We start from the raw sequence: 23,383 nt of genomic DNA on the forward strand, positions 1-23,383 counted from the left end.
CGTGCTCTAAATAGCATACAGGTTATAATCAGCATCGCAGCGACATCGTTAATAACGCTTGTTGGCTTGTAGTAATATTGTATGTTCGGACGCAACGTAGCTCACATTATAGTACCCATAATACGATTACTTTTGTCTAAATATTGTCGGGCCGGACGACTGCCGCATCAGTCGGGGCGCCGAAATAAAGACCTGTGTGATCGTTCTTGCGTTGCTAACTTTCGACTCTATCACTATCATTCGTAAAAGGGCACTTGATGTAAGCGTTCCAATTAAATAACTATTCAAAAACACGGCGACACATATATACAGACATTTTAAGTTCAAACGGGTTCGATGTGGGTATACAGATTTCCATTATAACCGATTCTTAATTCACGAACATTGGGCTATCGAACGATTGCTTCACTTCTGTAAGATAATAATTTAGGCACCGAGGAGCTTTCACATATGAGCGGCAAGTCGTACCATCCAGCCTTCACGGCTACCTGTTTCATTCTATCTCTACAAGCTACTCTCCCGGAAAAAGCACGATTCCCGATTACTTGTTTGATCCATAAGAATAAGACTGAATATATGTGTGGAAATATCTTTCCCACAATATTTATGAGCCCTCGGCGCTGAAAAGCGTCTAGGGGAAGAAAAAACAACGATAAAACTGTACTAAAGGCTTGAATTAGGTTCAAGTCCGTTAATAAGATCGATGGGAATATCGACTCAACAATATTGCAATATATCGCGAGTATTGCAATATTGTTGTAGCCTCATCTTTAGGGCCAACCCCCACCATACATCTCATGATATTGGCCCGTATGCTAAATAGGGCACTAGCACTACGAAGTAGCACTACGCACTACAAGCCGTAGTGCGACATGGAACACTACGGTTGGCATGCTAAATAGGGCACTAGCACTACGAAGTAGCACTACGCACTACAAGCCGTAGTGCGGTACTAGTGCGACATGGAACACTACGGTTGGCATGCTAAATAGGGCACTAGCACTATGAAGTAGCACTACGCACTACAAGCCATAGTGCGGCATGGAACACAACGGTTGGTATGCTAAATAGGGCCAAAAGCATAACGCGCACTACAAAAATCTGAAGTGTCCTACACACCGCACTTCACGACGACACTACGGTATACTTAACCTTGTTTACTTCGTCAGCTATGGATCTGTTTGGCTAACAGCAAAGGCATCATCGCGCAAAAACCTCAGGNAGGTGAAATCGAGTAATTATACTTGAAAATGTATATTTACATAACTATTGTTATTCATGTGAGGTAGTGCGCAAACCTCATTACGTAATAGCGCGGAGTAGCTGTAGTTTATAGATATATGCCAGGAAATATTGTATTGCAGTGGCGCAGCATGGTGAATACAATGGTGGCGCAGCAGTTGGTGGCGCAGCCGTTCCATGGTGGCGCAGCAGTTGCTTTTAGAAGGCGTCCGGTATGAAGTGGCGCTCGCTTAGCCCCGTTATAAAAGAAAGGATTTACTTGTCTCCCCTATCAAAGGCATATAACTGCAAGAGCTTTAACGTTATTTACTCCTTGCAGTCAACTGATCTGTATAGGGTAAAAACCTTCACTCAATACAAATTATTTTTCTCCCCTATACATATTAGAGTTCAGTAACATATCCATAACTACTGAACATTGCAAAATAATCGCTCCTGACGAATGCAAATTTTATCTATAACTAACGTATTCTCCCATCTGATGTATGGTGTCGCGGGAGAGCTGCCACACATATGAGCTATGATCGTCTAACTCCGACTAGATAGTGGAAAATACCAATAAACTTTCATAAAACTGGCCTTACTAAGTCTTTGTATTATTTTTAATCTTAAATTGCAGTCCAATTAATTTGTATTTGCTGGAACAGTGGCTTCAAGCCGTCGCGGTATTAGGCTCGCGGTGTTTCTAGCGTGGTCTGCGACTTCGTAGCACTGAGGCTGAGTTTAGCTAAGAATTTTTGTGAAGAACGTTTGCTACAAGGCTTGTTTAAGAGTTTAATTTGCCAACGGCTGCGCACCCATATAGCCTTCAGACCACCCTATGTATCAATGATGACAAGAAATACATAAGGAAATAACCCAGATGAACTCCAAACAAGATTTATAGATATACACCAGTAAGAATATCAGCCCATCGTGGTATACACATCAGCCAAGTCTTGATCATATCCAGACGTTATCCTATGCATCAGATAATACTTGATGTAAACATAATCCAACACATCCTTTTCTCACCATCGTACTGGCCAAGCGTCTAACTCACCAAGCGTCTATCTGACCCAGCATCAAACTGACCCAGAGACTAACCGGCCCAGTGTCTAACTGACTAATCGTCTAACTGGCTCAGCTACTAACTGACCCAGCGTCTAACTGATCCAGCGTCTAACTAACACAGCATCGAACTGGCCCAACGTCTAACTGGCCCAGCGTCTGACTGACACGATGTCTATTTGACCCAGCGTCTAACTTGCCCAGCGTCTAAATGGCCCAGTGTCTAACTCTAACTGCTCGAGCCGAACATCCGAATAAGATGAGGGCCCAACTACACGCCGCAATGTTGGTGGGCCTACATTGCTGTTGTCGACTCTCACTGGAGGGGGATGAGGGCCCCGCAGTCTGCAACATAGACCCCTGTGATGGGTTGGGCCTGGGCCACCTTCTCGAGCACGTCCATGCCCCTGACCACCTCCCCAAAGGGGCACCGGAACACCTGCGTCAGGTCCTCCCTCAGGCACACACCGAACAGCGCCCCGAACCTCTTCTCCCCCGCCTCCCCCCCGAGCCCCATCACCGCCCCCCGCTTCTTGGGGCCGATGAAACTGCGAAAAGGAAAATTTATCATGTAAAATTCATGCATTCATCAAAAATATTTCTATTCTCCCCACTCACCTTTTTCCCTACTCACCCTACTCCCTACTCACCCTTCTCCCCACTCACCCTTCTCCCTACTCACCCTTCTCCCTACTCACCCTTCTCCCTACTCACCCTTCTCCCTACTCACCCTTCACCCTACTCACCCTTCTCCCTACTCACCCTTCTCCCTGCTCACCCTTCTCCCTACTCACCCTTCTCCCACTTAAGCCCATCAATGAGCCCCACTCCCCCTTGCCCCCACTCAACTCACCCCTCTCCCCACTCGAGTCCATCAATGAGCCCCACTCCCCCTTGTCCCCCCTGGCGGGTGTAGTCCCCCATGCGCAGGTACTCGCCGGGTGCCCCAGCGTCTCCCACGCCGTCCACCCTGCATACAAACAACACACGTTATGCTCTGTGTGTTCTTTGTATTAAAATCACTCAAGTGTCGAGTGTATGAAGACAAAATGCATACGGGAGTGTGTGATACATTAACGTAGACTCCGAACGTGGGAGATGTTTCAACATTAAGTTCGATCCTAATGCGAAGTATACATTGTACATTGAGACCTAAAGATCCCAGTTCCAACTTACCCAGAGTTCGTTTAGGGACACCAAACCATGCAAGGGCATCTTGCTAGCCGCTCAATACTGACATGGAGAAATGAAACGAGCTACACAACGCTCGAACCCGCGACTAGCTCCTCTCACGGCCAGCTTACATCCTTCTCCCCTCCCCTGGTCCCTTGGTGGAATGGCCCACATCCCCTCCCTTCATCTGGTCTTACGGTGGTATGTCCCCCGGTGGGATGGAATCATCCTTTCACCTGGTCCCCATTTAGAATAGGCCCACACCCTCTTCACTCACCTGGCCCACTGTAGGATAGGGCCCCAACCCCTCACCTGGTCCCCGTTAGGATGGCTCAACACTCCTCTTACCTGACCCTCCGGTTGGATGGCTCCACATCCTTTCCTCTCACCTTGTCCCCTTATAGGATGGGCCCAGGGTGCCCACGCAGAGATGCAGGAACTGCGCCGTCCTGCGCATGCCGCCCCGCAGACTCACGTATATGCGCCCCAGGGGCCCATCCTCAGTGGCCAAATCAAGGAACGCCTGTGGGGCCTCGCGCTCTGCGATCTCCAGCAGCAGGCCCAGCTGTGGGGACAAGCAACGGCATACAGTGACATACAATGACATGCAGTGTCGTGCAGTGCCACGCAGTGGCATACTGCATACAGTGACATGCAATGACATGCAGTGTCGTGCAGTGCCAGGTAGTGGCATGCAGTGATGTTCAGTGGCATGTAATAAAATAAAAGGACATGAAATAGCCAGCAGTTGTGAGCACCGGTAGGGTTGTTTTGCCTGCAGTTCTTCCAATTATTCAGCGAGGCAAATTCAATTTACTAATTAACTTATTGACATGACTCATGTAGCCTCATGTGTATTAGTAGTTATATAACTTAGACACTGAATGCTATTCCCCTCTGGCCCTTTCTGGCCCCTGCATGCTGATCACTTTATAAAAATTAAATTTCAAAGCAAAATATGTTCAGAAGCCCTTATACTACGGTAAATTATTCAGGAAAATCGGGTATTTCCTGCCTTGCCAAAGCCTGCTGTGGAGATCACTCTCAGTGTCTGCCCTCAGTTGAATTTCTACCCTCGACACTCACCCTCACTGCCACGCTGTAGCCTGCAGTGCGCTGAGTCTGCAGGCTGTACACATGCAGACCATGAGCCTCTGTCTGTACCTTCGCCAGACGACCATCAGTGTGCATCGCGTAGACAAAGGTCTCCTCTGCTGCAGTTGAGGTCTGCAGACTCTGCATAAAATGAGTTGTAGGCGCAAAAAATTAATTACGGTTATGGTGCGACCGGCGATTGTGAGAGTATTATAGCCTTGCAACTAATACAGCGAAATTAAGTTTAAGAAATTACATGAAAGCTGAGAAATAGCTCCCGTATATTTCCGTTGATAGGAATGCCAAAGAACGACGACCTGATGAGCAAACGGGCGAGGTTCCTTCAGTTTTTCGCTGCATTGTAACTTTAGGGTTTTTGTGTTTAAAATGTTTGTCAACTCCAGAAAACGAGTGCACTACAATTGGACAGAACAAGAACTGCACTCTGAACACATAGAGCTGCATAGGTACCGCACGGAGCCCACATCAAATCGAATAGGGATCGGACGGCTGTGTCTTGTGTTGCATGGCAACACAAGATTCAATCAAATTGTATGTACTGTGACTGTGACGTTATCGCGGCGATGTCACAGCGTATTCTAATGTCTTATTAGGCTGAGGTGCTGCCGTGTTTGATCTGTTTTGGATATTTGCGAACTCTGTAACGATTTAACTGTTTGCTGGATTAGCCTCAGTTGTTGCATCCACTAAAAGCACAGATTACAGAATGAGCAATATTTATTACGTCTACATAGCTCAACTAATCTCCGTACAAATAGTATAAATACAGACTGATGTGTGAGCAATAATTATTAAATCCACCTAACCGAAAACACCTCAGCCCAGATAACACTTACCTTACTCATTCGGTTTCGTGGAGAAACAGCTGGCAGGGTCTCATTATGCTCTCCAGTTTCTCCATCTGCCCCAAATTCTTCACCTGCACCATCCTCAACTGGGTGGCACTCCAAATGCATTTCAACCAGCTGACTGTTTGTTCGCTGGATGACCTGATGCAAAGTTTCATTCAATTGTCAACTAGCGGATGAGCGTGTGCCGCTTGTGAGAGCAAATTCTCTTGTACATTAAGATAATAAGATTCCATTAATTAAGATCAAGCATTGGAATGAAAGACTTTGAAAATAATATTAATGAAAATTGGTAAAATAATTTATCAATTGATGGGTATTGTGAATTCTTATTTGATGACTCAAATATATGAAGTAAGACGCATCGAGAAAATGTACAAATTTGTCACGCTATAAGCGTCGATGAGGTAAGCATTCAAAATTTTAACTACGAAAAAATGCCAGATAAATTCGTACGCAACGATGTACTTTTATTAAAGACTTTGAAGTGAAGACACAGTAATTCCTCGCCATAATTTGAGGTTCAAGAGAACGTCAACCCTCACCTTGTAGAGCGACGTGGCCGCGAAGAAGTCGTTTGCCGACTCCGCTGCAGACAGCAGCTTCCTGGAAGAAGTGAGCAGACGACCTGCCTTGTGGAAGTTACCGAGCAGCGCCACGAATTCCATAAGAATGTTTGAAAAGATTTCGGTAGCGTTTTCCTGACACGCCTTTGCCATGATGAGGGCTTCCTCTCTCACCTGCAGAGGGTTGTACTAGAGCTTTGTTTGTTGATGGCTCAAGTAGCGTTCCTATTTGTAATTATCAAGGTGCCCGTAGTTCTTTAATTTACTTTATTGTAATCTTAACTTCGGAAATGCTTATTTAAATTAACGTTTAAATGTATATTTGTGCGGTATTCAATATAAATCAATCCATTGTCCGATCAACTGTCCGATCTTGTTTTACTACCTCGGTCGTAACCTTAGTCGGATCTTATATACATAGAGCTATAAGAAACCGCGGTCGCTCCGGTTCGACTTGACTATAACAACACCTTTGTCTTTTCTAACTCATTGATTTTGAAAATGATATAACGAAACATTGAATTCAGTACTTGCGAAATTAGTGAACAAGTTGCAGCTCATCATAATGGTTTAATAACATCACAAAAAAATTTGTCGTAAAACACGATATTCAAGCCCTCAGAAATTCGTGTAATTCCACTGAGACCAGTAAATTGCGTGAATTACCAATTCAATGTAACTTATTTTATCTTAACTTATGATTTTAATGGTTAAATAGAATACTTCAGCAGTGACGTCGTTCATCTTGGCGAGGTCGTGGCCAGGTGCAGGATGGTCATCGAACAGACACTCGCCGCACGCAGGCTCCTCGCACGTACGGCACCAGAACGACTGGCGCAGGCCGTGGTGGTGGCAGCTCGAGGCCGCCCCTCCGCGCACGCCTGTCTCCTCCTGCTGCAGGACAATTATAGGAGGGTCAGGCTCGGGGTTGTTTCCGTAGGTTGAGGTTGCCTACTCGGTCAACTTTTCTTATGATGTTTAGTATCATGTGAAAAACTCCGTTGTGATTACATCATGAACAACGGACGCTTCATGAGTCGTAGCAAATATTAATTGCTCACTGCGTTCCATTCAGGTGCAATGTTCATCATGCTCATAACTTCGCTCTTCACCTGGATATTTATTACAATACATCAATCAATACATTTGCATTCCTAGCTTCCTTTTACTAATTAACTACCCAAGCCTTAGATAGCATAACATTTTACAGTGACCCAGCTTAACCTCAGCCCTTGACGCCACCCCATCCTTAAGCTCCGGACTCACGATGATGCGCTGCAGCGTCAGCTCGTCCCGTCTGTCGGCCAGCAGCTGCTCCAGCGCGATGTTGAAGGGAAGCGCGTCTGCCGGCAAGCCGACATAGCTGCGTCTGTTAGAGGGCGTACGGTCTTCTAATACCGACACTGATAATGTTTTCATCGATTTAAGGCAGGTCAATAATGTGATTTCATTTCAATAGGGTGTTCAGATAAACATATTAGGGCATTTGGGTTGCTGAGTTATTTGCACCATTTGTGAAAAGAGTATGTTTGTGAATATTGAAAAAATGGTTACATCAACTGAAATCATAGTATTATTAATATTTTATGGGAGTTCACCTGCAGACAGGGCAGTGGAGGTCCCTGGCACGAAGCTTGGCACAGGCGCTGCAGAGGCTGTGGCCGCAGCCGGGCAGCAGCAGCGGCCGCTTCAGCGCGCCATCGTATTCCTCCGCGCAGCCCGGGCACATGGAGGCGTCCTTCACGCTGCTAACTAGTGCCGGCGACATCGTACCTGAAATAAGAATGTTGCGTGTGCATGAGTTACGGACATTGCTGCAGAGAAAGAGTCGTCTGTACATGTCTTTCCTGTAAACTGAGACAGTCGATGTCTAACCAGCAGATTTCCCATTTTGTTGTACCTGAAGGCGTAGTGCCGGTGGAGGAAGCGCTCGCTGCTTCTGCCAGACGGCGGTCATCAGGCGCTGAAGCCCCAGGATGGCGGACGGGTACATCGGCGCTAGTCTGGGGGACGCGCATGAACTCCGTCGCGTGGCGGTCCTTGAAGCTGAACTTGTTCGACATCTCGGCTGCAAATGAAGCATGGAACGATATTCAGTCCAGTATTGATACAAAATAAGTACAAAGCGAAATTCCTGTCCGTGTTATTTGATTTGCACGGGAAAATCTTCAGGTCGATATTAATGAGAAATGAATATAGATAACTATTCCAACTCTCTGTTCGCAATAATTTATAACTGACAAAACTTTCAACTCCAAATTTCTATTATATTATAGTCATAACGTGTAAGATATACGCGTACCGTATCTACCTGAAATGCCGGTACAAAAAATGTTCGTACGCCAACATAACAAGAATATAAATTATTTAAAGCAAAAAATTCAATATCAAATGTAAGATCTCTAAATAATGGAATTTAGAATTATTCCGAAAAAAGGTGAGATTCGAGCCATGTGAAATGCAGAGACTGTTTTCAAGTGAATGGTTAGGTGCTAGAGAGCAAATATACCGATTATTATATGTGAAAAAATTAATAGAAAACAGTTTTGAGCTTCAGGTAGCCAGTTTGTGCACCTGGAGGCGCATTTTTTTAGAGGTTTTCTTATTTTGTTCAGAGCAACCCTGATTCTTGAAAGAGTTTGCATAATTATATTTTTTATTGTCGAGAGTTGAAGAAGGAAATTTATTGTACAAATCAGCAAACATCACAACCACAAGTAGCCAGCGCCAGTGACATCCAAACGTCTGCTCATTGTCAGCATTGAAAGCATCGTATTTTTTTATCACTGTTATTCAGCGCACCAGTTAAGTATAAAGCATCGAGCGGTGTCCTCGAAAAGTTCCTGCGTCAGCAACACTGCAGCCTTCAAAGCAAAATAGCCTCGACCGCTCCGACAATCACGAGGCTTCTTGGAGACAATAACAAGACTTCACGGGGACAATCACGTGTTTACACGGGGACAATCACCGCGGGGCTTCACGGGATAATCACGGTTTTTCATGGGACAATCGCGGATCGTCACGGGGGCAATCGCGGGTTTTCTCAGCAACAATAGCGGGAGAGTCTCAATCTGTCACAGGCTTACTTACTGATGATAAATCGGCCAAATTTCAGTACTTGCCGTAAATATTTTCGTACGGGATATTTCTTAGTTTGCCCGCACGACGTTCAGTCTTATAGAAAATTCTTTCAAAAAATAACTTTAAGAAATCATATCACATTATTCATTAGCGGGCCCCTATTGCCGAACAAAGGATGTCTCCTGTCCTGTTCACTGATAAGTGATAAGGATATGAGGAAAAGCTTTATACTCAGTTTACGTAGAACTTCCTACACTGTTGAAGGAACGTTTACAGCACACGCGTTTCCTTCTATTGAGTTATTTGCTGCAGATAATTTCTTCATGAGCGTGTCATAAATTTATCTCTTTATTGTCAATGATTGGCCTATCATTGATATATGAAACCAACAATTATGTTGATTCATCGTAACAAAATTATGAACAAAACAGCGTTTGCCTAGACAAGGTTTGTGCATTGGTATCTCTACGCGAGCGTTATTGTGCTCACATCTGCTCTTGTTGGCTGGGGTGTTGAAACTTTTTTTTTAGTAACTTAGATTGAGTGAGAAATAATTTTATTTTTTAACAGGGTTCTTATTTTACAACACTAGTATCAAACGGATGGACTCGCTTTACGTTCCTGAATACAATCAACATAAGCATGTCTTCTAAAATTCTTTTAGTTTGAACTGCTCCTATTTCAACTTCTTCATTTTGACGGTTCTCTATATAAACAGTAACTTTGACAGCTTGATTACTCTGTAAAGATCTCGTTACTATATTCTATTTAAATTATTCAGCACAATCGAAAGATGTAGGCACGAAACAAACTTCCGTCACTCCCTCGTTCACTGCAAGTTGGCAATCACTAATTCCTACTTCATTATTATTCAACTTTCATTTACTCATATTTAGTGTAGAGTACTGTTCTGTACCAACCTAGCACTGATTTCTTTCATTTATAAACGCAATACCTTGCTAAACGCAGGTTACTGCTAAGACCGCATTATAATCTCGTGTTTGTTTATTTCAATAAATAGACAGCTATATTGATAGGATTCTTTCTCGTTGTCACCTATAAAAAGCTTCCTTCAGTGCTGCAGTGTACGATTCTAGGAAACTTAAGAGTTATCAGCTCTGTACAGGAACGGTACTCCGTGTGACACCAGCAACTGACATTTCAGAAATAAATTACATGAAAATTTATCCTAGTACTAAATTTAAGAAAAAGAAGGTGAGTTTGCAGTCTAAATTAAACTAAATAATGAGCTTTCATTTCCTATAAATAAATAATAAGCTTTTATTTTCCTAAATTAATTTTCATAGCACTGCAACAAGCAATAAGAGTTAAACACGTCACTGAACCACAGCACCGAGCAATAAGTGACATGTAAAGCACAACAATGGACCTTTTATTGTTAGTAATCAGTGCCAAGTTAATCACAACATACTCATTAATTACTCTCATCATAACAACAACTCAACATTACCCATATGAGCGTGAGTCACCTAATGACTGATCGTGGTCGCGGCATGCGCAGCACTGGCGAGATAACGCGTCTGATAAGCGCGATAAAAAGTTCTTTGCAACGCGATAACGTGATCTCCAGGCAAGACACTGCCAGAATTCAACCCTTCATAAGTAATATTCTATTTCCTAAAATTACTACATTAATTTTTCACTTAAATTAACAATTTTGGTCTCGTTGTCCACATGAAGAAATTCTCTGATTTTTTTCAGTGCATCATCAGCATAAAAAAAATAATATAAACACTTTCTCACATTAACAATTTGTTTGCAATTCATTACACATGTTCCTTGATCTGGCTGAAAATCTGTTACGATTGTAGGGCGATTCTTGGAATATATACAAAAAAAGAGATCGGTCAATTTAAGCCTGTCCACCGTAAATGCAACTTTTTATTCGAAGCTAGTATAACTTTTAATCATCAAACAGAAATTAAAAAGGTTACTCAAGTAAGGCAATGAGAAGCTTATTTTAATTATATAAGGATGTAGCCTAGTCCCAATTAATAATATAGAACTTGCACGGTAAGCTTAGTAATGATAGTTTGAGCGCATTCTATGACTGTGGACGATTGTATGAGAATTAGGCCGGATATTGCATTTTTAGCAATAGTTCTGAGTCGAAAGCTATTTGGATATGAAGTTGGGAATTCAAATACAAACAAATTATTCCTAGAACAGCGTTGTTTTTTCCACGGTATTACTAGCATTTGGTGTCGTTTATTATCATAGGCAGAGAAGTTGAATTTAACCGTTCGCTATCGCCTGAGATACAAGACTGTAACGAAAAACTGACTTGGGCCTCCGACTCAAAAATCCAGGCAGTGGTCCCGGCCACTCAACTTATTTTACATAGATCAGGACTAAGGGACGCAGCGTCGACGTACCTCCTCCGAAACACTCGCGACCTATCGAGCTCGTTTAGTCGCACGTGATTAGCAAGAGGTCTCCTTCAGCTGTTTATTGGACGTATCAGCGTTCCCGTTATTAAATTAAGGAGACCGTCTATTACCATGTAACCATGCTTGAACTAATTTTATTATTATTAGTTCGACCATGCCGTGTAACAACCTTTATTTAGGAAAATCTCCATCAATCGTCGTGATCATCCCTAACGTACTGCCACTTCTTGTGTATCCCAACTAATAAAAGTATGTATACATATTGTGCATGGAAGTACAAGCAGGACCACCAGTAATGTATAATTAAAGTATTGGCGATGCCTACTTATATTTCAATTGAAATAATTAATTAAAAACTAGCATGATGCTTCCAGAGATTGAGTCTCAACCTTGTTTGTCATAAAACGCAAGTGTTTTACGTACACAAAAGCTCGTTTTTTTTTATTTAGAAAAAATGCTTACTTGCGCGATTCAGCTATTCATTAATATTGACCTACAATAAAATAAAGGAAATGCATATGTGATGAAATTGAAATCGTTAATGTTACTACACTTCTAATGCTCGTGAATTAGACCGTTTAATGTAACACTATTGTTTCACTGACACGATAAGCCTGGCGATTCAACTTCAAGTGACAAGCTTTGCTCTTTTTAGCGCATTTCTCATTTATGGAAAAAAATGTGCTATTGTGCTGGTAATGTCCGTCTGTATGTCCGTGACTTCACGTTTTCGTCGAAGAGAAAATGCACTGTCATTCACTGCAGTGAGTACTGAGTTATATTTTTTCCAGTATTACCTTACTTCTCGCTTTTCTGCTCTTTACAAATGATTTTGGTCCCGGTTAAGAGCGCATTTTCTCACGGTTTCGTTGCTGTTTTCACTTTTCTTGTTCTTGCTGCTGATATCTGTAAATAATCGCCACTAACGGAACAACAGCAACAATGGTTGAGTGGGCCACTTTTGCTTCTATCATTGCTGTCAACCGTAATCAATCACTCATTTGTTGGCTATTTCCTACTCACTGTGTTATAAATCGATTCAAAATTTTTTTTATATTTGAGTTCAACCCAAACTTGTAATATGCAGACAAAAGCATAATTTGGAGCCGACGTCAGTAATTTAGCATAATCGTTGAGCACGACACATTGTATTAACCTGCAGGTGGCCAAAAGTTATCTAACGGCCTTTCATCAAAAGCAAGGGTTTCCATGCACCCGTGTAAGGCCCGTTGAATACACCATGAAAAAAGAGCGCAAGCGGACAAAATTGGAGAAGTCGTTCTACGTTCATCATCGCCTTCCTCATCTTCAAGTCGTAGGCTTCACTACCTCAAATTGAGACTCTGTTGCATTGCCGCGCAATCGCTCGTTACGGAGACGTTAGTTCGCTGAAGTCCGAAAATAAGATCCCTGGAAGTATTGTAAATTCTCATTTTGGAGCATCAAACAAAGTGACTCATCACGGATAATTGAGTTAAGTTGCGCCGTTCGAATTTGTCATATCAGGACCTGTAACTCGAATCAAAGTGTACTTTTTCTTTGTTTAATTCAAAATTGTTCCATGAAATGTTCGTTTAAATTTAAATCGTCAGGAGCGGGCAACGAAGTCCGTCTATGGAGGGGCGGTGTCACGCACGAATTTCAGGGCAAGGAAACGTTCAGTCTAAAACATCAAACAGTATTGTAAATTAAAAAGTACTGTACTCCGTATCTCTGGGAGCAAGATTCTACCATGTACGCTTGTTAGGACTGAAGTATACTTATACTCACTGTATACAGTGCCTACAAAATTCTAATACTTAGAAGGCGGCATTGGCTTGCCTATTTTTCATTCAACAGCTATTACTGAATCAAAAACCTCATTACTGAAACAAGGGCTACAAGAAGTCACCATCAAAATGCTCATTTTTATTTACAAACAAAAGCTGTAATATACTGGACTTCCATATTAACAAAACTTCAAACAAACCGTGCAGTTGGGCCCTGCAAACCTGGGCCAAAATATGCGGACAGAAGTCAACAAACGAAATAGTAGTCAAACAAATTGAAAAAAATATAATAAAATGAATGACAACCAAACAGTAAAACAAAAGACAACAAAACAATAGTACATTCAAAAACGAAACACAACAATTCTTTTAATTGAAATGCGGCCGATCTTGTAGAAACGCCGCGAGATGACACGATAACACGCAGGATCTTCCTTAATAATACATGGCCATGTGTGTCACAAGAGTTAGGTAGGCATTATCAGGTGTTCTAGGAAGGGCGACAACATAGTATCTGTTACACGGCACGAGAGTTAGGTAGGTAGGCGTTATCAGGCGGACTTGGCAAGATGAGAACACAAGATCTGTTACACGGCACGAGAGTTAGGTAGGCGTTGTCAGGCGGACTTGGCAAGATGACAACACAAGATCTGTTGCATGAACGTGTCTGAACAGATGACTTGTACCAACAAGAACAAGCTCGCAATATTAGGAAGAAATCGCTCACGGCTGAGTTAACTTGGCTTTATTAATTTATCGTAAATCACATAAATAATACCTCGCATGCACGCAATTGATAGAAATCAACAGGATGTTGTGAACAGTGCACTAACATCAAAATTATTCTTCAATGATACAGTTAAAATGGAGCAAAACTTTCTGGCTTCGCTACCTCATCTTCAGCGTGCAATTCACATGGCATTGCAATAGAAAAATTTAGTAAACCACGGCCGTAAAATACATTAATGTTTTGGTGGGAAATATCTGCAAACCTCGCGAAAAAATTTATACGATCATCACGAAACTCGCGAACAAAATCTTGCAAAAACCACTGCAAAAACTTGCAATCAAACAACGTTAATAATGAGAGATTAACAGGAAAATTTGAAAAATACTATCTATAACTGTTCACACTTAAAATAAATTCCTAGCACCAAAATGTTTTAAACCCAAAACGCCACCTAAGCTGTGTGCTTCATGCCATGCAAACGTACAACGAAGCATGAAATTTACGACTCAGCATGAGAATGATTGCGCGGATAATACGTGAGAGCCTCAACGCCGCCGAAATGTAGCTTGTGTAGTTGAAGTATTGCAACGGCAGCTCACACCCATTAAGCAAACGTGATTTTCCCCCGATTCTCTATTAAAATCTAATACCAACAGAATATAGTACTTGTTACTCGCATTAATTTCACTAGGCAAATTTTAACAAAGTTTAGCTTTCTCTTCCAAAAACTAAGCTAAGACATGAATAAAATCTTATGCGTGAAAAATTTTCATCAGTTTAGTAGAGTTCGCTCAGCGGGCAGAGAGAGAGAGACGTAACTCCAGCCTAATGAGTTGCCACGACGAGTATTGAGTACATCTTGCACTGTGTCCCGAGAACCAACACTCTCTCAATTAGTGGTTCTAAATTCCAAATTAATGATGCATGAATATTGAACGCACTAAAATGATGCCATTAATTAGCAGCTAATGAGTTGGTTTAGGTTTAGAGTTAGTTAGTTTAGTTAATTTAGAGTTAGTTCCATCTCTCAGCCACAAAGATCCAACAATGTCAAGACAGATCTGCTGTGTTTACTTCCCGATCTATCGACGTCGATCGTAAGCACAAAGGCTTACTATGATAATAAGTACAAGAGATTCAAATTTGCTGTGACTTAAAGCTACCCAAGTGATGGCAACTTTCTTCATCTATTATATAAAAAAAAATTTAGAAAATAGAATACAGGCATGAAAATATCAGAGCTTAAGTAAGGCAGGATATTTCTAATGAATATACGTGTTATCATGACGTTATAACAAGCTGCACTAGAAGATTCTTCAGTCGCGACGCAGTATAAACAATAACAGAAACGAAGGGAATCTAAATATATCTTCAATAATCACATTAAACGAACAATGATCAGATTAATGTATGCAAAGTTTAGCCATTATCTCTATGTTTATGGACGCAACTCCATGGATCAGGAGTCACTTCTACCACGTCTCGAGCCAGTGAATGTAGCCAACATTATCGTTAAAGTCAACATTCCATTTTAAGAAATAACATCAGTCACACTGTGTTCAACAGAATACAAGTAGAGCTACAGTCGAACAGTTGTGTACACTGGCAATAACAACTGTACGTGGAAATAACAAGTGTACGTAGAAATAACAACGCAGCTCGTGCAGCGTGTCACTATCTTCCAAAAAAAGACTGTCAAATTCATGCACTTATCTAATGAAAAATTAAGATTTTGTCAAAGCATGGGAACGAAATTAATAACTGGACACATTTAATTGGGAAGCATTACACTAACAGTTTATTGGTAGTATCAAAATTACGAGAAGAAGTTCAAAATTAAGCTTGACTTCAACGCTGTCTATAGCAGGCAATAGGTATACCTTCAAGAGAAAATAAATGAATGGTACCTAAATGTAAATGCTGGTGATGGAAGCCTGCTGCATATAACATAAAACATTTTACATGACGCACTCATTGTAATTACTCACCGACCAACTGTTAACGAAGTCAAACTTGCGCTCCAACAGGTGCTGCGTCGGTAGTATTTATATGGAAAACTTGGCCAAAGATAATATGACTACAATTCATTTTCATTTCATGCCTTAAACCCTGCACACAAGTCAACGCTCAACAAGACGTGCAGATATGCTACTTGAGTTTATTTTGAATTAAATCGGAGAAATTTTGAGGCATTTTTCTTGGCAATGAAGTTTCTAACAAGTGATACCGTAGTTTCTTTAGAAAGTTGGGCCTCAGCAACAGAGATTCGTTGTAGAGCATTCAGGACGAAGCACCGGGCTGTCGAAGGTGTGGAGATTTCAAACATGTGTTATTGCAGGACTTAATAAGTGAATGTCAGGAGCACTTGATGAGACTAGCTTGCGGGTGCTGCAGCTGCAGCATCTTTGCCTCCTAAGTACTCGTAGTTAATGAGGCGACAGCCCTGGAAGAAAGAACAAGAATTGAGCAATCCAAGTGGCATAGACACAATAATATTGGTCACTATTTAATAAATCATAAAACATTTATAGAATAATAAATTAGAACTGAACATAACAGAAACATTCACATCTGAAACAAGCCAACGATTTCTGCAGCATTCTAGCCTTTCAGAGAACCAAATGATTGACTGATCATGCAGGTCTTTAACTCAGGTCAACTCAGACACTGTATAATGCAGCCAAGATCTTCGAAACCGCTCTCTGCGGAGTCAAACTTGATAAATATAATACCATATGTTTTCCACACCCAAGACAACAGAAGATGAGCTTTCAATTTTCATGTCATCACTCAGATTATTGAGAAAGGAGCTTGATTGCAGATTAAAACATCCCCTTAGAAATCCGAACGCCCAATACAAAATCGTTAGATCTGGAATCCAAAATTCAAGCAATAAATTTCTATGGTGACTCATAATTGCCAACTTGGTTATCATTGCTGTTAGATATGATTAGGTTACAGAAAATAATCAGTTAAAAACATTACCCAATTGCAAGGCCAATGACAACCTTGTTTCTCCTGTAAAAAAATAGGAAGATGCAATTTAATGCACAGTGCATTATACGATGCCAAACTAATGAACCTAACCCCTTATTCAGAATTTAAAAGGACTGAGACAGTGTATACTACCTGAGTGATCTGTGCAGCTTCATTAGTGAAGTGACAGGCAAAGAGGAGCAGGTTGCGAGGCTGCACCTTGATGGCAAACCGCATGAAGATTGCTGAGTAGAAACACAGGGCTGAAAATGGGAAAGAAAGAGTCAACTATAATTGAACAATTCAATCAATTACCTTCAACAATTACCTTGAATCTGTAAATAAAATTACCTTGCACGCAGTGTAGGTGCATGTAAATCACAACCACAAAGGAAAAATATCCAATCCAAGTAATTTGATGGTAGACTGGGAACAATACGCCTAAAGATTTAGGTTGCATATTAGCATGTGTTGGGTCTGAATGACTATTAGTTTTTAAATGGAAGAATAACTGTGTGATACATTGGGTTGACACTAGATTTATTCTCCCAGGCAGACCAAGGTACAAGCTATCTAGAGAGTGCAAATATTGGTATACTTGAGCAGACGTTTATAATTAAGGTGTCATTCCATAATTTCTATTTCAAGTGTTAAAAAACTCTTCATGTATCATACACACTTGATGATGATTGTTGCACATTCAACACCTAATAAAATTTTAATAACATTTCCCTTAGAAAACTCATATTTGAACTTTCAAATCCGACCAAAAGCCTTAGTTGCCTAAGTGAGAAAAGTAATAATAAAGTTGTCAATAAGAAATAGGTACTCTCTGGTCTTTAATATGATAAAACTACATTTCAGAGAGTACCAAAGATTTCTAATAAGTTGAAACCAAGTTTTGAATTTCCTACACAGATTTATTAGAGGGTAAATTAACTCAAATGATGATGCACAAGTCTGACAATTTTGTCTTTAATTTCACTATGGTACTTATAACAGCTATGTAATACAATACAATTGAGCCCTACAGTGCAGACCTAGTGTCATCTTGCCACTGATGATCTCAGGTGGCTTGTTGCTGATGTCAGCAATGGCAGCAATGGGAATGCCCCAGTTGGCAACAGGTCCCCAGAAATGGGTGCTGCACAGATAATCACCAATTTAATATAAATGAAAGAACAGCACAAAAAACACTGAGAAAATAAGGAATAATAATGTTTAATAGCATTACAATTTTTATCTTTAGACAATGCCTTATTAAATTTATGATGGTTTAGTGTTATAGTTCAGATGCTCACCTCATCAAGTAGCTACGAAACTCTTTAGATTTAAGCTGCTGGAGGCCATTCTTCACAAGGCTTGCCATGTCCTGAATAATCAATATGTAGGAACAAAAGTATAGGCTGAAAGTAAATATGTAAAAAAATTTCAATCAATTCATAAATTTTGATAGAGGCAAATCGTTTTTATAAAAAAAGCATCAATATTCCACAAAACATAATTAGTAGCAATCAAACTACAATCATTTGCTCTTAAATAGAAACAAGATCATTCTCCATTTAGAGATAATTAAGCACTTGGATAACATTTTTATTGCAGGCTCAGTTACATTGTACTGATTGTAGTTTCATAGCACATTGCATGATTTCTGAAATAACTATGATTAGAAGTTTATCAATGACAACATTTTTTGCAGCAGTCATTTTTGCTGTTCTGAGATAGCAGAACTGTGGAATTGTACACATCTGAGATACTAGTAGCTGAACTGTGGAATCATACAAACTTATTTGAATGTCATTTTACAGTGAATCAAAAGAAAATATATATAGGGTATAGGTACTGTCAAACTGGATAGTAAGGGACATTTTTTTTTTTTTCATTTATAATTTTTACCATGAATCATTTCAGAAACAATTTTGAGCTCATTTTAAATGTCTCTGCAACAGCTATTGTACAGCATCTCCATAAAAGTTCCAAATGCTATCTGTAAGGTGACAGAAGCAAAAAAAATATAAATCAGTAGTCACTGCAGTGAGTGACAGAGAGCGCATTTTCTTGTCGACAAAAACTTGAGGTCACGGACAGACAAACAGCTGTCTCTTATACACATCTAGATGTGTATAAGAGACAGGCTCTACATTTAAGGCAATGTAGCGGTAGCGGTAGCGCCCGCTACATATTTAAGTAGCGATACGAGGTTTTGCCGCTACAGCGCTACCGCTACATTTATAGATAAAGCCTTTAGATTTTACTTAATAGTATTAAATATTATTTAAAAACCAGCATGATACATACATAATATAAATTACAGAATAAAACTACACGAATGATTTCGGTGTAATGTTGTCAACCTCAGCCTGTTACTAGTGTCAACATGTTAGTTGTTACTCTGTCTCTTATACACATCTAGATGTGTATAAGAGACAGGTTCTGAGTTCATTTAGAATTTCTTCACATACCTGCTCAAAATTTACCAAATTTCTTACCAATGATATCCATGATACTTTACTGGTCTACTTATTCTTATACGATTCAAAAATGAACTTGAAAGAGAGTCTAAAAACTCTCTGCTTTGCTACTATGAATCCATGGTGCAGAGGGTGGATGCAGCATTGCCAATATATGGGTTTTTAAGCCCTAAGAGTCGCCGGGTAATTTTAAGATGCGTTGCCAGCCGCCGGGCAATTTTTAATGAAAAGCCATTTACGCAGAGTAATAAAAACTATTTACAAGCCACAAACTTATTTACAAGGTTGCTGGTTGCATGCATGTGTTACCCCAAATAACTAATTTTACCCTAAAAACAGTCCAATTGTACAGCAAGTGTCAACTGAACATGTGATAATGCAGTCTGACCACTCTAATGTCAGTAATGTGACCACAAATACGTAATCGTAAACTTGATGTTTACATTTTTTTGGTGGGAACTCATCACAACGGATTTCCAGACAAGCTTCACTGCATACTGATCAATCCAACATACCAGAAACCATAGTGGCAAAGCAGAGAATTTTTTTGACTCTCCCTCAAGTTCATTTTTGAGTCCTAGAAGTAGACCATTAAAGTATCCTGGATAGCAGCATCGTCATACATAAGAAATTGGTTTAAATCTTGGGTAAATGAGGAAATTAAAAATGAACTGATTCTGGAAAATCTCTGGTTTGTCACTATGCCGGAAACCTTACTTTTTTTAAATAGTTGGCCAAAGACTGACAAATATATTAAATGAAAGAATTTCAATCTAAATGTGTCGACAAGATCTTCTGAAGGCATAAATTTTGCTACTGAAGCGTTGCCAAAGATCTTGCAATATTCATTCACTCTCTGCACAGTGGCAGTATGAATTACTGTCTGCTTTTGAGTGCGTAAGAAAGGCAGAACTTATATTAGTCTCAACTCTTAAAGGGTAATTCCTCTGAATGTAACTTGCCAGTCCACAATGACTGAGCAATTCATGATGCTATAGGATTATTCTGAATTCAGATTTCTATCTAGGCAGCATAGTGGCAACATGAAAATATTTTGTCAAGGATAGTTCTGCTCAGGCCCATCGCCCAGGGGCCAGCATAGTGGCAAAGCAGCAATTTTTTTAGACTCTTCATCAAGTTCATTTCTGGGTCCTATAAGTAGACCAGGAAAGTAACTTGGATACTACCAGCATTTTCATATATAAGAAATTGATTAAATATTGAGTAGATGAGGAAATTAAAAATGAACTGGTTCTAAAAAATCTCTGGTTTGCCACTATGCGGCTATGGCGGCCACCGGCCAGGGTTATAGGCAAGATAGCTACAGTACAAACTGCATGGATTTTATTGTCCTGCAAGTGTCTATCCCAGATGCTCACAGATGGGTGCCATGTGAAGATGGACTCAATATAAGATTTTAAGCAGATCTGTTTCATTGACACCCATCGGCCATCTGATAGGATAATCTGTGAGCGCATGGGAGACCAGCCTGACCAGGTCCAGGCAAGTGTCAACAGAGTGAACAGAAACAGCGGACAGCCCAGATAAGGAATTCATGGCTCAAAGAAATGCAGGCAAACCCATGAAGCCATGGCTCAATAATCCAGTCATGGCTTGCCAACGCCAAGTAGTAGATATATTCCATGCCTCGGATGCCTGCTGAGTGACATGACTTCAGCAGGTGTGGAAAAGTGTGAAAAATATAGGTATGTCCTCATAAAAAAGTCAGGTTATAAGTTTTTTAATTAATATCAACATTATATCATTGTACTGATCATATTCATACCTAGGTTGATTTCTTGATAGGTATCAATGAGGTATGAATATAATACAAGCAGTTATAAAATTATAAACTAGGCAGCTGTTGGCCATGTTGGGTGCAGTGCCTATGCCCTATGGTAATGGTATAGTTGTTTAGTTGAACTAATTAATGGATGTGTGATCATGTGTCATGCTGGGACTGGGTGGTGTGCATCGTCTACCTAGTTATTATACGAAACCACACCAATATAATATTCAATAGTAACTGCCAGTTCTTCTGGATGTCATCGCTGACGCTGGGTGGACAGTACCTAGACTTAAAGCCACAGGTCTGGCACAGGACAACCGCTAAGCTGCCCATTGGGCCTGAGAGCTTGTGCAGAACTGCCAGTGCGTTTCACAAAAGTCACACTCGCGGGACAGGGGACTGCGTCCCTGGCAGTCTGGCAGAGTCCGAGACTGTACACTGTAACTCAGTGCTGTATTACGCGGATCCATAGTTCGAACACAACACACGAATTTTGGAAATTTGATTTTGAACGTACAGCCCGACCCACGTTTTTTGGGGCGAGCCAAAATTTATTTTCTACTTTTTAGTCTACAAGAAAAGCGTGTTTTTTAAAAAAGTATTTTTAAGTATTTTATTCCTGTTTCAGTTTGCTTACAGTTATTTTTACACAGTTATTTTCATGTTTCACCTTCCCTACATGGACGTCTACTTTAGTCTACCAATCTCAAAAATAATCCACATATATATACAAATAAAAGACTGATTCTTTATATGTAAAAAGGGTCATCAATATTTAGCGTTACAACTTTGAGTGGTTAGAAATATGAAATGAAACACAATTGTGAATGTTTGAAAATGTATATATGTATTTAGGCAGAGGTTCAGAGATACAATTCCCACACTTTCATTTAATATGTCCACCATCTGCATCAATAACGAGTTGTAGACGCTTAGAGAAAGCCTTACACGAGTCACGAATGACATTCTGCGGAATTTTGGCCCACTCCTTCAGCAGTTTGATCTTTAGGGCGTCCAAACTGTGACGGTGGACGGTCGAGACCTTGCTCTCAAGGTATGACCAGATCCCAAAATCCAGAGGATTCAGATCGGGTGACGATGGGGGCCATTCATCTTCGGTAATGAAGTGGGGAACATTCTCGGACAGCCACTCCTGAATCGATTTGGCCCCATGGGATGGTGCAGAGTCCTGCTGGAACGACCAGGGATGTTTTTTGAAGTGCTTTCGTGCCCAGGGCAGCAATGCACCAACAAGGATGGCATCTTGATAGTTCTTCTGATTCAATTTCACCTCTTTGTCAACAAAAAAGAGGGGTCAACAAAAAGGTCCTAGTCACCACACGGGATCCTTCGTCCCATTCTTCGACCAAATTCGATCATTTAAAAAGTGTTCAACACTTAGTTAAAGTGGTGTTCAACATTGAATATCTTCTCATCACTGAAAACGAGGTTTGGCAGCGTGCCATCATGAATGCGGGAAAGTAGAATCTTGGATCTTTGGAGGCGTTTGTCAACAACTTGAGCAGACAGTTGGTGTTTTTTGACACCATAAAAATGATAAATGATAAATAATGATAAAGATTAATGAGAAGGTGTAAACAAATGACAAATATCGAGGACAATTATCAACAATTGATTTTGAAAAAATATAACGCTGAATATTGATGACCGTATATGTGGATAATTTTTGAGATTGGTAGATTAAAGTAGTCATCCATGTAGGGAAGGCAAAACATATATATATAACTGTAGCTTTAATTTACTGTATCTAACCCGTACTAGTTCGGGTTAATTGCAATAAAGTTGCATTGATATGTTTTGAAAATGTTTCATCATCATTAAATGTTTATGAGTAAATTCCAATAGCAGAACAATAAATATTTAGAGATTTCCAATAATTTTAGCCGTTGTAGCGGCTAATGTAGCGGCGCTACATTTTACTGTAGCGGTAGCGGTAGCGCTCACTACAATCTAGTGGGTATAGCGGTAGCGGTAGCGCCCGCTACATTTAGAGTTTGTAGCGGTAGCGGTAGCGGCGCTACATTTCAAAGTAGCGCTGCCCAGCTCTGGCTATGTGTTCAGTGACTTGAAACCTAAATTTACACTGACTCTCCGTAATGCTAAGCTACCTCTAAAATGTGTGTCATGTGTTCAGTCACTA

General features: G+C 40.6%; 2 protein-coding genes across 2 annotated transcripts; both read right to left on the minus strand.

Moving 5' to 3' along the window:
• Nucleotides 1–1,593: 1,593 nt before the first annotated feature.
• On the minus strand, nucleotides 1,594–10,664 carry LOC108673908. Its single transcript, XM_018161795.2, has 11 exons — nucleotides 10,548–10,664; nucleotides 7,896–8,063; nucleotides 7,594–7,768; nucleotides 7,262–7,364; nucleotides 6,719–6,889; nucleotides 5,975–6,169; nucleotides 5,418–5,570; nucleotides 4,552–4,701; nucleotides 3,855–4,030; nucleotides 3,146–3,262; nucleotides 1,594–2,840 (listed from the first exon to the last, which is right to left on the minus strand). Exons 1-11 carry the CDS (start codon nucleotides 10,549–10,551, stop codon nucleotides 2,609–2,611), a joined length of 1,644 nt encoding a protein of 547 aa, XP_018017284.2. The 5' UTR covers nucleotides 10,552–10,664; the 3' UTR covers nucleotides 1,594–2,608.
• Nucleotides 10,665–13,380: 2,716 nt separating this feature from the next.
• LOC108673909 (mitochondrial pyruvate carrier 1-like) lies at nucleotides 13,381–18,395 on the minus strand. The gene is made up of 4 exons (XM_018161797.1): nucleotides 18,264–18,395; nucleotides 18,003–18,106; nucleotides 17,116–17,225; nucleotides 13,381–16,429 (listed from the first exon to the last, which is right to left on the minus strand). Exons 1-4 carry the CDS (start codon nucleotides 18,329–18,331, stop codon nucleotides 16,361–16,363), a joined length of 351 nt encoding a protein of 116 aa, XP_018017286.1. The 5' UTR covers nucleotides 18,332–18,395; the 3' UTR covers nucleotides 13,381–16,360.
• Between the last annotated feature and the right edge of the window lie 4,988 nt (nucleotides 18,396–23,383).

This window comes from Hyalella azteca, unplaced genomic scaffold, assembly GCF_000764305.2.
Source record: "Hyalella azteca isolate HAZT.00-mixed unplaced genomic scaffold, Hazt_2.0.2 contig7805, whole genome shotgun sequence".
Classification (NCBI taxonomy): Eukaryota; Metazoa; Arthropoda; class Malacostraca; order Amphipoda; family Hyalellidae; genus Hyalella; species Hyalella azteca.

Coding starts and splice junctions, on each gene's coding strand:
- LOC108673908 (XM_018161795.2), bottom strand. Junction 7,769..7,895: donor CACCGGCACTACGCCTTCAG/GTACAACAAAAT, acceptor TTCTTATTTCAG/GTACGATGTCGCCGGCACTA. Junction 2,841..3,145: donor GGACTCGAGTGGGGAGAGGG/GTGAGTTGAGTG, acceptor TCCTTTTCGCAG/TTTCATCGGCCCCAAGAAGC.
- LOC108673909 (XM_018161797.1), bottom strand. CDS start 18,331: ATGGCAAGCCTTGTGAAGAATGGCCTCCAGCAGCTTAAATCTAAAGAG. Junction 18,107..18,263: donor TTTCGTAGCTACTTGATGAG/GTGAGCATCTGA, acceptor TTATCTGTGCAG/CACCCATTTCTGGGGACCTG. Junction 17,226..18,002: donor CAGTGGCAAGATGACACTAG/GTCTGCACTGTA, acceptor TCCCATTTTCAG/CCCTGTGTTTCTACTCAGCA.